The sequence below is a fragment of the Alosa pseudoharengus genome, unplaced genomic scaffold, assembly GCF_046254945.1.
Source record: "Alosa pseudoharengus isolate Yale_2024_CS ecotype anadromous, Long Island Sound unplaced genomic scaffold, YU_APseudo_1.1 YU_APseudo_1.1_scf_11, whole genome shotgun sequence".
NCBI lineage: Eukaryota > Metazoa > Chordata > Actinopteri > Clupeiformes > Clupeidae > Alosa > Alosa pseudoharengus.
The window spans coordinates 34,142,554-34,155,698 of NW_027468576.1; the positions used below are offsets into that span (position 1 = coordinate 34,142,554).

The window sequence follows — 13,145 nt, forward strand, 5'->3', positions numbered from 1 at the left end:
AAGAAGATGGCATGACAACTGAACATACAAAATAGGCGAAGTTTCAGAAAGAGCACAAAATTAGAAATTAGAAGTGATATGTGTCCATGAGATGCAGCTCCCCTCACCGCATGTGAACAGACCCTCAGGCTGTAATGACCGCCCCCCCCCCCCCCACCCCAATGTCTCTTCCAGGTCAGCTCCCCTCCGGGTCAAGTCCTGGGTCGTGGGGAAAGACCCCCCCCCACCTCCCACCCCCTGTGCCCATGGGCACCCTCCCCATGACTGTTAAACAGTCACTCATCTGATTGCACAGCACACAGGGCTTAGAGTCACATGGCTGCTTCCCCAGCTCTGCTCCTCTCTGCCTACCCCTGGCCTCGCTCACCCCCCTCACATCAACTCACTCAGCTGACATCAGACTCAGCTTCTTCGCTTACAGAATCTCCAGTGTTTGTACAACCGTCTCTGTCTGTTTGCACATGTGTGTATGTGTGTGTGTGTGTGTGTGTGTTATTTGTGTTCACATTAAGACAGGATGCCGAGTGTATTGTCACAGCTCACTCCAGACTCGGTCTGGGAAACACATGCCTCTGGGGCAAACTTTGACCCCCCCACACACACACATACATACACACACACACACATACACACAGTGAGCGATGAACAGAAACACTGGTAGGGGAGAGATGAGAGAAGAGGAGGACATCACAGAGGGGCTGCACACACAGCCAGACCTTTTCCCCTACAACTGGAGCTGACTGATAAACAGCCATCAAAGCAGCACATACAGCCTACAGTATGTCCGAGAACTGTGTGTGTGTGTGTGTGTGTGTGTGTGTGTGTGTTTGTGTGATCCACAGAGCCTACAGAATCTCTTCCTTCCCATGGTCCTTTGCAGATCCTTAAAAGAAAATGTCTGATGGCAGCTTTGTGGTGCGAGGCTGTTTCATGTCTTTCCCCGTGCCGAAGAATGGTTGAGCCACCTTTAGGCAGCCCAACTTCTTTCCTGTCACTTGCTCATGCTCTCTCTCTCTCTCTCTCTCTCTCTCACTCGCTTCCTTTCTCTCTCTCTCTTTCTCTCTTGCTCTTTCTCTCTATCTCTCATTCTCTCCCTCCCTCCCTCCCCCTCTCTCTCGCTTTATCTCTGTGAAGATCTGACTGGCTCTTCGAGTCCTACAGTCACAGCGTGGAGTCACAGGGTGTGTGTGTGTGTGTGTATGTGTGTGTGTGAAGCCTCGGGGTAAGAGCGAGAGTGAACACAACACACACTGCTATTCTGTAGGGCAGGAGGGGGTGAGACAGGACACTGAGAGTCTGGATTAGATTTTTTCTTTTTTGGTGGGTGGGGGGGGGGCTGGAAGGCTGGATTTGGGGGGGGTGTAGGTGAGATTCAGAGCGAGACATGGGAGGGCTGAAAGGGTGTGTGTGTGTGTGTGTGTGTTGGGGGGGAGGAAGATGGGCTCTTTCTCGGCAGTGTCAGAGAGTAGGCTCTGCGTAAATGTCCTCACTGGCCGTTGGGGGTGCGTTCCCCGATGCCCTTCCCCCCCAGCAGGTGGCTGAAGTCGGACAGCTCCCCCAGCCCTCGTGGGGGGTGATGGTGGTGATGGTGGGACCCCCTCACGATGGCGGAGGAGGGGCGCTGGGACAGCGTTGTTGTCTGCTGCTGCTGCTGCTGCTGCTGCTGTTGCGTCTGCTGGAGGGCGTAGTGCAGCCGGTGGCCTGCGGGGGCAGCGTTGTTGCTGTTGCTGAAGTTGAGCCCGTCGTGGTTCCAGCGCGGCTCGCCGTATTCGCCCTGCGTGTTGGGCGCCGACACCACCCGCCGGCGGTCGGGCGACTCCTGGGGCGTGGACGGGTAGTACTCGCCCGCCGAGTTGCGCGTGACGGAAGCCGGCTGCTGCTGCCGCCCCTGCGGCGCCTCCCTGTGGCTGAGGATGAGGAAGCACTCGCGCTCGCTGGGCCTCTGTGCCACCATGTCGGGGCCCATGTCGTCTCCGCCGTGCCGCCCGATGCCTCCGCCGCCGCCGCCCTGCGGGTACTTGTGTCTCTGGAAGATGACCGCCGTGCTGCCGGGGGGGCAGGGGGTGCCCACGGTGGTCAGCACCGGTTGGCCCTGATCCCAGTCCAGCTCAGACAGGTGCACGTTGGGGGACGGCCGCTTCTGCTGCTGCGGCGTCTGCTCGGGCGTGGGCAGCCCGTTGTGCACGGCGAAGGGGTTCTCCAGCTGCGAGCGCGGCCGGTCGCCGCTACCCCGCGTCACGCTCATCACTGACCCGCTGTGGCCCTGGCCCAGCATGCTCTGCTCCTTGTCCCCTTTGCCCCGCTGGCGACCCGAGCCGGCCCGACGCTGGCACTGCCGGTGCTTGTGGCTCATGATCCAGCACACCATCAGGCCCGACAGCACCGCCCCGGTGGAGAAGGCCGAAACTGCAGACACCACCAGCAGGTTCAGGGACACCAGACCGTCGGGCTCCTCTATGAAGCTCTCCTGTAGAAGACCTGTGAGAGAGGGAGAGAGAGAGAGAGAGAGAGAGAGAGAGAGAGAGAGAGAGAGAGAAAAATATATTTTTTTGGATTTTATTATTTAGTTAAAAAGGAAACAAATATATAGCATAGCATAAAAAACGAACTTTAAAACAAATACCTCACCACACCCACAGCCACGGGAGAGGGAGAGGGAGAGATAAAAAGATACAGCGAGATAGAGAGAGAGATGGAAGCATTCAGTAAATGAAAAATCAGCAGAAGCATGCTGTGAAGATCCATTAAGTTTGTTGTGCTTTTTTTTAAATAACCCTCCCAAACAGCTCCTCCTTCGTCTCTCTTCGTGGGTGGGACACTCCAGAAGGTATGCTCTTAGTGCTAATAGCTAATTGCGCTCATTACCCAAAGTGGATGGTGATTTCAATAGCTGTAATAACTGGTTTCCTGATTGAGAATATCTCCAGGCAAGCCCCGGCTTTGCAACATTAACTTTTCTGTGGAAAATATTTCCCCTTATAAAAGCAGCAGGTAATTACCCAGTCTCAATACTGTATTTACACTTTAAAGACGTATGGACTGCTTATGAACTATAAATAGGATTACATGTGAGTAGGCAATGGAAGCTATTTGTCTCCCTTTCAGCTGCACGAGGGTGATAGAGGGCCTCTTTGAGGGGAGATGAATTATTGAGGAGGGGAGAACGGGAGACCACCGAGCCGGTGTTATGGATCAATTAAGAAAATGTCAGGGAAAAACAAAAAACAACTCTATGTGGTGTGAGCACCAGGGACTCATATTGACAGAGTGGCACAGAAATGAACAGCTCAGACTCAGAAAAGAGAGGGAGTGAGTGAGAGGGAGAGAGAGAGAGAGAGAAAGAAACAAACATGCTGAGTATAGCACAGTAAATGTTTCTTAAGGTACATCAACAGGGGATAGGAAGGCACAGAGACTGTCGGGGGCGGGCGGTATGCCACATCTGGACCCAGGAGGAAATGAATGGCTGTCATTAATGGACCTTTTCAAGCACTTTGTGAACAACAGGGCCACAAAACGTGGGAAGATCCGCTTCACTTAAAAAAGAAAAAAAATATTCCACACAATCACACTTTTATTGTTTGGCAAATGTACTGTCATGGAGACAAATGACAGCCATTACAGGCAGGTAGAAGGAGCTCGGAGGCACTTAATTAGGCGACTCCTCGGGCCGCTGTGAAAACAAAGTGGCTCTTAATGCCGTATGCCACGCAGATGCACTCGGGGCGGGTGCAACATGAGCCCTTATGACTGAGTCTCTGAGATTCGGTTAAGGCATCCGTTTACGCCAACAAGAAGGTCGGTGTGTGCCGACGGCACAGTCCGGTCTTCCTCCACCATGACTGGCCCAGAAACACACACACACGCACACACACACACACACACAAACACACACACACACTCTGCAGAGACTGGGATCCAGAACCAGACCCTTTGAGGAGTCGAGTAGAGCTATAGGTCAGTCTGAGGGGGCGGATGAGTCTGGTTGGGAAGTAGAAACATAGCAACGCTAACACACACACACACACACACACACACACACACACACACACACACACACACTCATAAAGCTGCTCAGAGGACAGACGGGAAGTGTTTTGGGCACCAGAAACACAGCTACACAAACACACTTGGCGGAGGCCAAACAGAGCTCCTGTAGCCACTCAGAGAGGACGGCCGCGGCTGGGCGCGCAGTGATGTGCTGACGCACTGACAAACCAGCGGTGGCGTGGAAATGAAAGAGGGCTTTCTCCTCCGTCAGACGAGGCTCTCTAGCTCGCCTGCTGTTGTAATCTGTCAAGAGACGATTCTTCTATCGGCCTGCGCCTCTTTATCTCACTCTGCGTTCCTCTCTCGGCCTACTTCTCCTTCCTTGCTCATGCTATCTGCTCTGTTTCTCCGTCTCCGGCAGTCCCTCTGTTCTCCTTCTCACTCTGTTTCTCTTTCTCCCTCTCTTCTTTTACCTCTCTTCCTCTCTTCCTTTCCCTCTTTCTCCCTCTCTTCTTTTACCTCTCTCCCTCTCTTCCTTTCCCTCTTTCTCCCTCTCTTCTTTTACCTCTCTCTCCCTCTTCTCCTTTCCCTCTCTCTCCCTCTCCTTTATCTCTCTCTCCTTTGTTTGTCATCTCTCTTTTCCCCTCTCCATGCTCTCTCTCTCTCTCTCCTCCTTTATCTCTCTCTCTTTTGTTTGTCATCTCTCTTTTCCCCTCTCCATGCTCTCTCTCTCTCTCTCCACCCCTGTCCTTTCTTTCCTTCCATATCTGCTCTCTCTCTCCCCCTATCTCTCTCTCTCTCTTTCTCAGTAGTCTGTGGGTGATCATGATCTTCCCCATGGCTGACTGTCACATGACGATGGCCCAGCATTTCCACTCCAACCCCCCAGCCCACCAGTCCCCTCTTGTGCTTCATGTGCGTCGTCGTTCATCCTCTCATCCAGTCTTTATTTACTCTCAATTTGCCGTTTCCTGGGGCACAGATAAACACATTGCTGGCATTGCGGGTATCCTTTAAACCCTTGCAAACAAACGGCTGACGCACTGGCATTCATTCCTTCTTTCCCTCCTCTCTCTCTCTCTCTCTCTCTCTCTCTCTCTCTCTCTCATTGCTCTGAGCCCATGGCTAGGTTTCACAGTTGCATAGTTTCTTTCATGTAAATTTGGCTATGGAAAATATGAGTGCATTTCCATCCACTGTGTGAATTAAAAATGGACACCCTCCTAATCAAGGGAGGAGTAGTGAACAGCTGTGTGATCAAAACAAGGTTGTCAGGGCAACTTTAACGGAATCATCTAATAATAAACTGCAACAAGTGTGAATTTATGCGAATAAACCCTTTTCCATCAAACTTAGTTGCATTATAAGATATGCCAATCAGGAATTAATCCACCCCTCCAGCGATTTCTTAGTCGACTTAACTCAATTTAATGCAAATTCTCAGTCTGGATTTTCTATTTGAATGATCCAAATTCCCATGGGAGGTGGATGGGAACCCAGCTAGTCTTCAGCACTGTGGATTCCTGAGTGGCGTAAATGGAGACTATACCTTCCCTGTTCATCCGCCCACCTGCGGCACAGAGACGGGGATGCAAACGGATGAGGCAGAGCTGAGCAATCTCCGCTTTTCAGGCAGCCGCACCACCATGGCTGTTGTTTATCATGGCAGAAAATCAAGACGAGGGGGACAGAGAGAGATAGAGAAAGAGAGAGAGCAAAAGGGAGAGAGAGAGAGCAAAAGGGAGAGAGAGAGACAGAGTGAGACAAAGAGAAAGGGAGAGAGTAAGAAAGAGAGAGGGTGAGAGTAAGAGAGAGAGAGAGACAAAGAGAAAAGGAGAAACAGAGAGAGAGAGAGATAGCGAAAGGGAGAGAGAGATAGAGAAAGAGAGAGATAGCAAAAGGGAGAGAGAGATAGCAAAAGGGAGAAAGAGAAAGAGAAAGAGAGAGATGGCAAAAGGGAGAGAGAGATAGAGAAAGAGAGAAAGAGATAGAGAAAGAGAGAGATGGCAAAAGGGAGAGAGAGATAGCAAAAGGGAGATAGAGAAAGAGAGAGAGAGAGATGGCAAAAGGGAGAGAGAGATAGAGAAAGAGAGAGATGGCAAAAGGGAGAGAGAGATAGAGAAAGAGAGAGATGGCAAAAGGGAGAGAGAGATAGAGAAAGAGAGAGATGGCAAAAGGGAGAGAGAGATAGAGAAAGAGAGAGATGGCAAAAGGGAGAGCGAGGAGACGGTTGCTTTGTTTGCGGTCCTCGTGCATCTCTGCTCAGCCCACACACTTAGTGCTGAGAGTAAGGCGGTGGAGCTGTGCTCAGACGATCTCGTTAACATCTGAGGACGACCATAATGGCACTCAGCTGGATTGAATCTCGGTGTTAGTGTTGAGCGGTTTGAATGAGGAACCTGAGATCCTGGCTCTGCCAGAGCATTAAAGAAGCATCTCGCGCTTATCAAGCCAGCGCAAAGAGACCCATCACACGATGGAGGCTCTACTGAGACAGCATGACAGCAGCTACAATGTGTGTGTGTGTGTGTGTGTGTGTGTGTGTGTGTGTGTGTGTGTGTGTGTGTGGTTGCCTGGCCCTCTGATGAAAAGTGCACCATTAAAAAAGTGGGGGAAATCTCATCCCATTTGGAGTGGTGCTACATTTCTCCCTTTTCAATCTCTTTCAATGTCGCGTCCACCCACCACGCTTTCTTCTCTTCTCCATTGTCTTGCTCTCCCTCTTCCTCTCTTTGGCCGGGAAGAAGATTCATGTGTACTGAATAGCAGCGGGCCATTAGGGAGAGCTGCTTTTGTAGGCTCCGTATTTGCACTGATGGCTCGAGGATTGAAAGGACGGGAAGAGGATATGGAGGCTGGTCTCTGGGCCTCTCCCGCTCTGTGGGCCTCCCAGCGGGGGCGGACAACACGCTGACCCCTCTTCTCTCCTCTATCCTTTCCTCCCCTATCCTTTCCTCCTCTATCCTTTCCACTCCTCTCTTTACCTCTCCTTTCCTCCTCTATCCTTTCCACTCCTCTCTTTACCTCTACTCTCCTCCTCTATCCTTTCCACTCCTCTCCCTTCATCTCCTCCTTTATCCTTTCCTCCTCTATCCTTTCCACTCCTCTCTTTACCTTTACTTTCCTCCTCTATCCTTTCCACTCCTCTCTTTACCTCTCCTCTCCTCCTCTATCCTTTCCACTCCTCTCCCTTCATCTCCTCTTCTTTCCTTTCCTCCTCTATCCTTTCCACTCCTCTCTTTACCTCTCCTCTTCTTTCCTTTCCTCCTCTATCCTTTCCACTCCTCTCTTTACCTCTCCTTTCCTCCTCTATCCTTTCCACTCCTCTCTTTACCTCTCCTTTCCTCCTCTATCCTTTCCACTCCTCTCTTTACCTCTCCTCTCCTTCTCTATCCTTTCCACTCCTCTCCCTTCATCTCCTCTTCTTTCCTCTCCTCCTCTATCCTTTCCACTCCTCTCTTTACCTCTCCTCTCCTCCTCTATCCTTTCCACTGCTCTCTTTACTTCTCCTCTCCTCTATCCTTTCCACTCCTCTCCCTTCATCTCCTCTTCTTTCCTTTCCTCCTCTATCCTTTCCACTCCTCTCTTTACCTCTCCTCTCCTCTCCTCTCCTCCGTCTCCTGCTCTCTTATTAAGGCGTAATGGCGGCTGCCAGGACTGTCAGCTTGACAAACAGCGAGCGTGTCTTGGAGTTGCAGCTCCAATTACAGCACAACAATAGCAACGAGCTCTGGAGTTAGAGCAGCCATGGAGGCAGAGATGAGGCTTAGCCAGCGGTCCAAACCCCAGTTTGGGTTTGTTTGGATAGGTGTGTGTGTGTGTGTGTGTGTGTGTGTGTGTGTGTGTGAGAGTGTGTGAAGCAATGAGACCTTGCAACGGTCCAAACCACAGTGGTCTGGGTTTGTTTGGGTTTGTTTGGGTCAGTCTCCTGTTTGTGTGTGTGTGTGGTGTGTGTGTGTGTGTGTGTGTGTGTGTGTATTTAGGGTAGGGGGCTATTATGCTTTCCAAGTGTCGATGCCAAGACCCACAGCCACTCTTATTAAGCCTTTCCAGTTGACATCTGCCGTTGATCTTCAATCAGTGCCATGCATCTGTAGCCTTTACAGTTCACCCCAAGTTCTCCTGTTGCTCTCCATCTCCCTCTTTCTTTGTCTGTCTTTAGAACTATCTCTCTTTCTGTCTATCTGTCTCTAGAACTATCTCTCTCTTTCTGTCTGTCTGTCTGTCTCTAGAACTAACTCTCTCTCTTTATGTCTGTCTCTAGAACTATCTCTCTCTTTCTGTCTATCTGTCTCTAGAACTATCTCTCTTTCTGTCTATCTGTCTCTAGAACTATCTCTCTTTCTGTCTATCTGTCTCTAGAACTATCTCTCTCTTTCTGTCTGTCTGTCTCTAGAACTATCTTTCTGTCTGTCTGTCTTTTTCTCCATCCCACTGTCCCTATTGCATCTCCTTTAATCGTTTCCCTGTTGTTTCTCCAGCGATATCCCTCATTTCCCCTAGCATCTCTCTCTCTCTCTCTTTCTCTCTCTCTTTCTCTTCCCTCCCTCTTTTGCCTTTGCCATGGCCGGCGCTGCCGCTGCCAAACAGGGTTGCTAATGACAGGCCTGCCCCGGGCGCGGGCCCCCATTTAAGATTCACGTCATTAAGGATCCAGGCGGCGTATAGATCCTCTTGGCCCCTGCGTTGCAAATTGGCAGCCCTTTGAGCGGATCCTTATTGATTTTCAGGCCCTAACAATGTGTCAGTGGGCGCGCTTGCGGTGGTGAGACGATTGGAAACGCAGACTTGCCTGGTTGGCGGCGGCGGTGGTGGTGGTGGTGTGTGTGGCGGGTGGTGTGTGTGTGAAGTGGGGTGGGGTGGGAGAGAGGTGGAGCCATGCCAAGCTGGTTAGTGGTTAGCTGGCGTGTCCATCACCTCTGCCTGCTGGTGGCGTTGAGGGGCGCTACGTGAGTCACGTTGGCACGTGTTGCTCCGCGAGGTGACACAGCGTGCATGCCCAGGAGAGGGAGACTACATGCAGGCCAGTTAGCAGGCACGCATCACTGAACCCACTCATTATCCCACCCAATCTCTCTCTCTGTATCTCTCTCTCTCTCTTTCTCTCTCTCTGTAGCTCTCTCTCTCTCACTGTCAGTGTCTGTCTCTCTGCGTTGTCGCTGCATTTGCCTTTTTTCTATGTTTTCCTGCTGCTAAATAACTGGAGGCTGTTTTGCTCCCTCTATCCCTCCCTCTCTCTCCACTCCTCCCTCTCTCTCCATCTTTCCTTTTCTATCTCTCTCTGTCCCTTTCTCCATCTCTCTGTCTGTCTGTGTTTTAAGGTGATTTTTGATCCATGCAATGGTTCAATAAAAGGGGTTTTAAAAGTAAAAGTCTCTCTGTCTCTCTCTGTCCCACTCTCCCTGACTCATGTGCTGTCACCCTCACTGCATTGTGTATCACATCACTGTGTATCACAACCCAGACAAATTGGAACGGGAGACCACAGCTAAAACCCTCCTAAATTACTAGCATAGTGTTTACTTGCAAGAGCATGGTCCTGCCATTTATAGTTCCTCAGACAGTACTGACACAGCAATAACGTCCATGGCAAGAACCAATAAATGGCTACATTCAAGCACGCTAACCTATTGATCAATAAAGCATTGACCTTCATGAGTAGTCTCAGTCTGTTTTCAATTAGCATTCACCCGTGCTGTTCAAATAAAGAAAAAGGCCACATCGCTCGTGCTGTGTTAGTGCGTGGTTGTTACTGGGTTCATTTTAACTGGCCCTTAACCAAGCCATCTCCATTTCAGCATAATTGCGCGCTGTATAGTGGCGTAAACTTATCAATGCAAGACTGCGGAGGATGTTTAAATGAGAGCCGAGCGCTTGCTGATTTAATGGCATTCTTACATGTGGAGGCAAATTAGCTGGTTAGGAAACAGATTTGTGTTTTTAATCCACCTGGTTTGTTTTTAATTCAGTGTGGGTTTTTTTTTTAAAGCCTACCTCATGCATTATATGAATACTGCCATTCTTTAGCAATGCTTCAATTAGCACACATTTTTTCCCCTTTCTGTTAATGCTGAATCCTGCTGATTTTTTTTTCCCCCCTGGCACGACAAAGTGCTGCTTAAAGTGGTAACAAGGTTGTGGATGTTAACAGCTTCAGCTGTGTTTAATCGCACCAACCAGCTCACGTCCGCAAATGACGAGGACTAAATGGCTTTCCATCATGTTCCTTTCCGAGGGAAGTTAGAGCGCTTTCCCTCGGCTACCCTGAGGTTGCAACACCAGCCCCAATGTAATTGATATCCTCAATTTTAGGTGCGAAGGCTAGGCACGCACACATGAATCTAATAACAGATATTCAGCAGGTATGTCAGTGGCCATAAACTGAAAATAACGCCACACTATTCTTTAATGACCCTCCTGGGAGGAGAGAGGTTTGGCGGGGGTGGGGGGGTGGGGGAGGGTCCTGTCTGATGTTTTCAACAGCCATATAACTCGTCATTCCAAAAGTTAATTTCTCTCCCTTGCACCAGGCATAAATTTTCCGGAGGAGCCACGAGCACTGCATTAGATTAACACCAGCTGAACTCACACGGTTATTTGTTTGGAATAGCATACCAGTGGGCGTCGATACTTTGGATGTTGTCCCATTATAAATATCTGTGTGTGTGTGTGTGTGTGTGTGTGGGGGGGGGGGTGGCCCTGGGTGGGTCTCCCGCCTTCTCTAGTTAAAGAGCTCAGTGGGAACGATGAAGTCTGTTTCTCGGCTCAGGCGCTGATTTGAGCCGCACATTTAATAAAGCTCTTTCGCACTACACGGCGAATTTACACCGAGGCTGTTCAATAAGGCTCCGTTACATGGGCAGACCTTGAGCCGGCAAGGTGTGCTGCTAGCAAGGCTCCGAGCGAGGCTCAGTTCCTCGGGCTCCTCTGCGTGTATGATAAACGCGACTAAATCCTCTCCCTTTAAAGAGATCGATACGGCCGCGCCGATGACAGGCCGGGGCGAGGCTGAGGCTGAGGCTGAGGCTGAGCCGAGCGCCCTGGAGCGCGATGCTCAGCAGTAGAGCTTGTTACCTGCCTGATGCACCTGCTGTAGGAGTTCATCAGCGACTGAGGCCAACAGCTGTGGGCCGGCACTCGGAGGACTCGGAGTGCGCCTGGAATGACACGGGCTTGTGAGTGTGTGTATGAGTGTCTGTGTGTGTGCGAGGGGGGCGTGTGTGTGTGAGGAATGGCACTGCCCTGAGATCCACGCTGGGGCTCGCTGTTTTTTTTCCTCCAGCCCGAGGCGACTGCTGTGGCTCCCGTCCGTCAGCGCTCAGACACTTTCGCAGGGACTTGAAGCGAATTTGTGTGTGAGGGATTCTTTATGGCGCTGTCAACGCCACCGCGGGTGACACATTTCGCCGTGTGTGCTTGTGAGCTACGGGGCCCACGGGTGGCAGCTGTTGTCCTTTTCGTGCTCCTCCTCCAACACCCCACCCCCCCCCCCCCCCACCCCACACACACACACACACACACACACACACACACTCACACACACACACACACACGCTCAATCACGCTGACTGATGAAAGCCTGGGCCAACAAGAGACTCCTCCTACCCCCCCCCCCCCCCCATCTCTCCCTCAGGTGTCTCATGTGAGCGATACTTCCCATCTTCCCTGTGAAGAGTCAAACAGTCTCCTCCTCACCCCCTCACATGAAAAAGGACAGGCCCTGGAGGAGCGGCTCAAACGCCCCTCTTCAGAGATCCAAAGCTGGTATGGTACTCTCCAGAGTTCCCCTCCTCTCATCACACACACACACCTGACTCTCCATCAAAGATGACACACTGGGTGTTCAATTGCACACACACACACACACACACACACACACACACACACACACACACACACACACACACACACACACACACACTCCACTCTTGCGAGTTGAAACACGCAAGCCCCTCATATTTCACACGGCCCGATCCTTTCAACTTAAAACTCTGTGGAATGGGTGGCAGGCCTCTTGTGAGGTTTCATCCACTCGCTCGCTCGCTATCGAGTTTCTCGGGACTGCCGTAGCGCCCTGCCCTGATCCAGGCATGAGAGGAACGGCCTTGGCCAGCAGGTCACAAATGCCTGAGACAGGCCCTCTGCCCTGGACTAAGATGGACTGCCTCAGGCTCCCAAGGCACAGAGCACATTCATCTCGAGGCTGCCCCTTCCCTTTGCACTGGCTAACAACTCTCTTACTGTGTAAACACAGACACGCACGCACACACACACACGTGCACGCACACACACACAGCTAGATTCCGGGGGGGTGCTTGTGCTAACCCAAACCAATTAAAGGGACCTGCTTCAGTAAATTTGCCAAGACGTGTGTGTGTGTGTGTGTGTGTAATCCCCTTTGTATACACCTCCGCACAGCCTAGATGGCAGCGAAGGCTGAAGGGGATTATATGTTCAAATATCAGCCACTACCTATCTGGTAAGGTGGTTGTAACATTAATATGTTCAAATATCAGGCACTATCTGGTAAGGTTCTTGTGAGATTAGGCAGCCGTGGCCTACTGGTTAGCACTTCGGACCTGTAACCGGAGGGTTGCCAGTTTGAACCCCGACCAGTAGGCACGGCTGAAGTGCCCTTGAGCAAGGCACCTAACCCCTCACTGCTCCCCGAGCGCCGCTGTTGATGCAGGCAGCTAACTGCACCGGGATTAGTGTGTGCTTCACCTCACTGTGTGCTGTGTGTGTTTCACTAATTCACGGATTGGGATAAATGTAGAGACCAAATTTCCCTCACGGGATCAAAAGAGTATATATACTTATATACTTATATATAGATTAATATGTTTACATATCTGGCCCAATCGGGTGAGTTGGTAACCTTATTATGTTCAAACATAAGATAGCCTACTATGTGGGAAGATGGTCGTCACTCTTGAAAGTAGTGATGACTCCACACAGAGTCTCTCTCACTTCGTTTTTAATCTACATGTACCTCTCTGTCTCTCTCGTCTTCTCTTCTCTACCACTCTCTCCTTCTCACTCTCTTCCGCCTTATTCCCTGGCCTGCTCGATGTGCGGCGGCAGACCTCAATTAAAGTGTGATTGCAACCTGCTGTTCGGCGAGTCAAAACCCCGCATTACCTCAGGAAATATTT

General features: G+C 50.9%; 1 protein-coding gene across 1 annotated transcript in view; it reads right to left on the minus strand.

The window, feature by feature from the left end:
• Positions 1 to 1,348: 1,348 nt before the first annotated feature.
• Positions 1,349 to 13,145, minus strand: part of sema6bb (sema domain, transmembrane domain (TM), and cytoplasmic domain, (semaphorin) 6Bb) — a 12,280-nt gene continuing 483 nt past the window's right edge. The window contains exon 2 of the mRNA XM_076275461.1: positions 1,349 to 2,478. Coding sequence (XP_076131576.1) covers positions 1,487 to 2,478 — 992 coding nt within the window. The 3' untranslated portion in view covers positions 1,349 to 1,486. The remainder of the gene's footprint in view (positions 2,479 to 13,145) is intronic.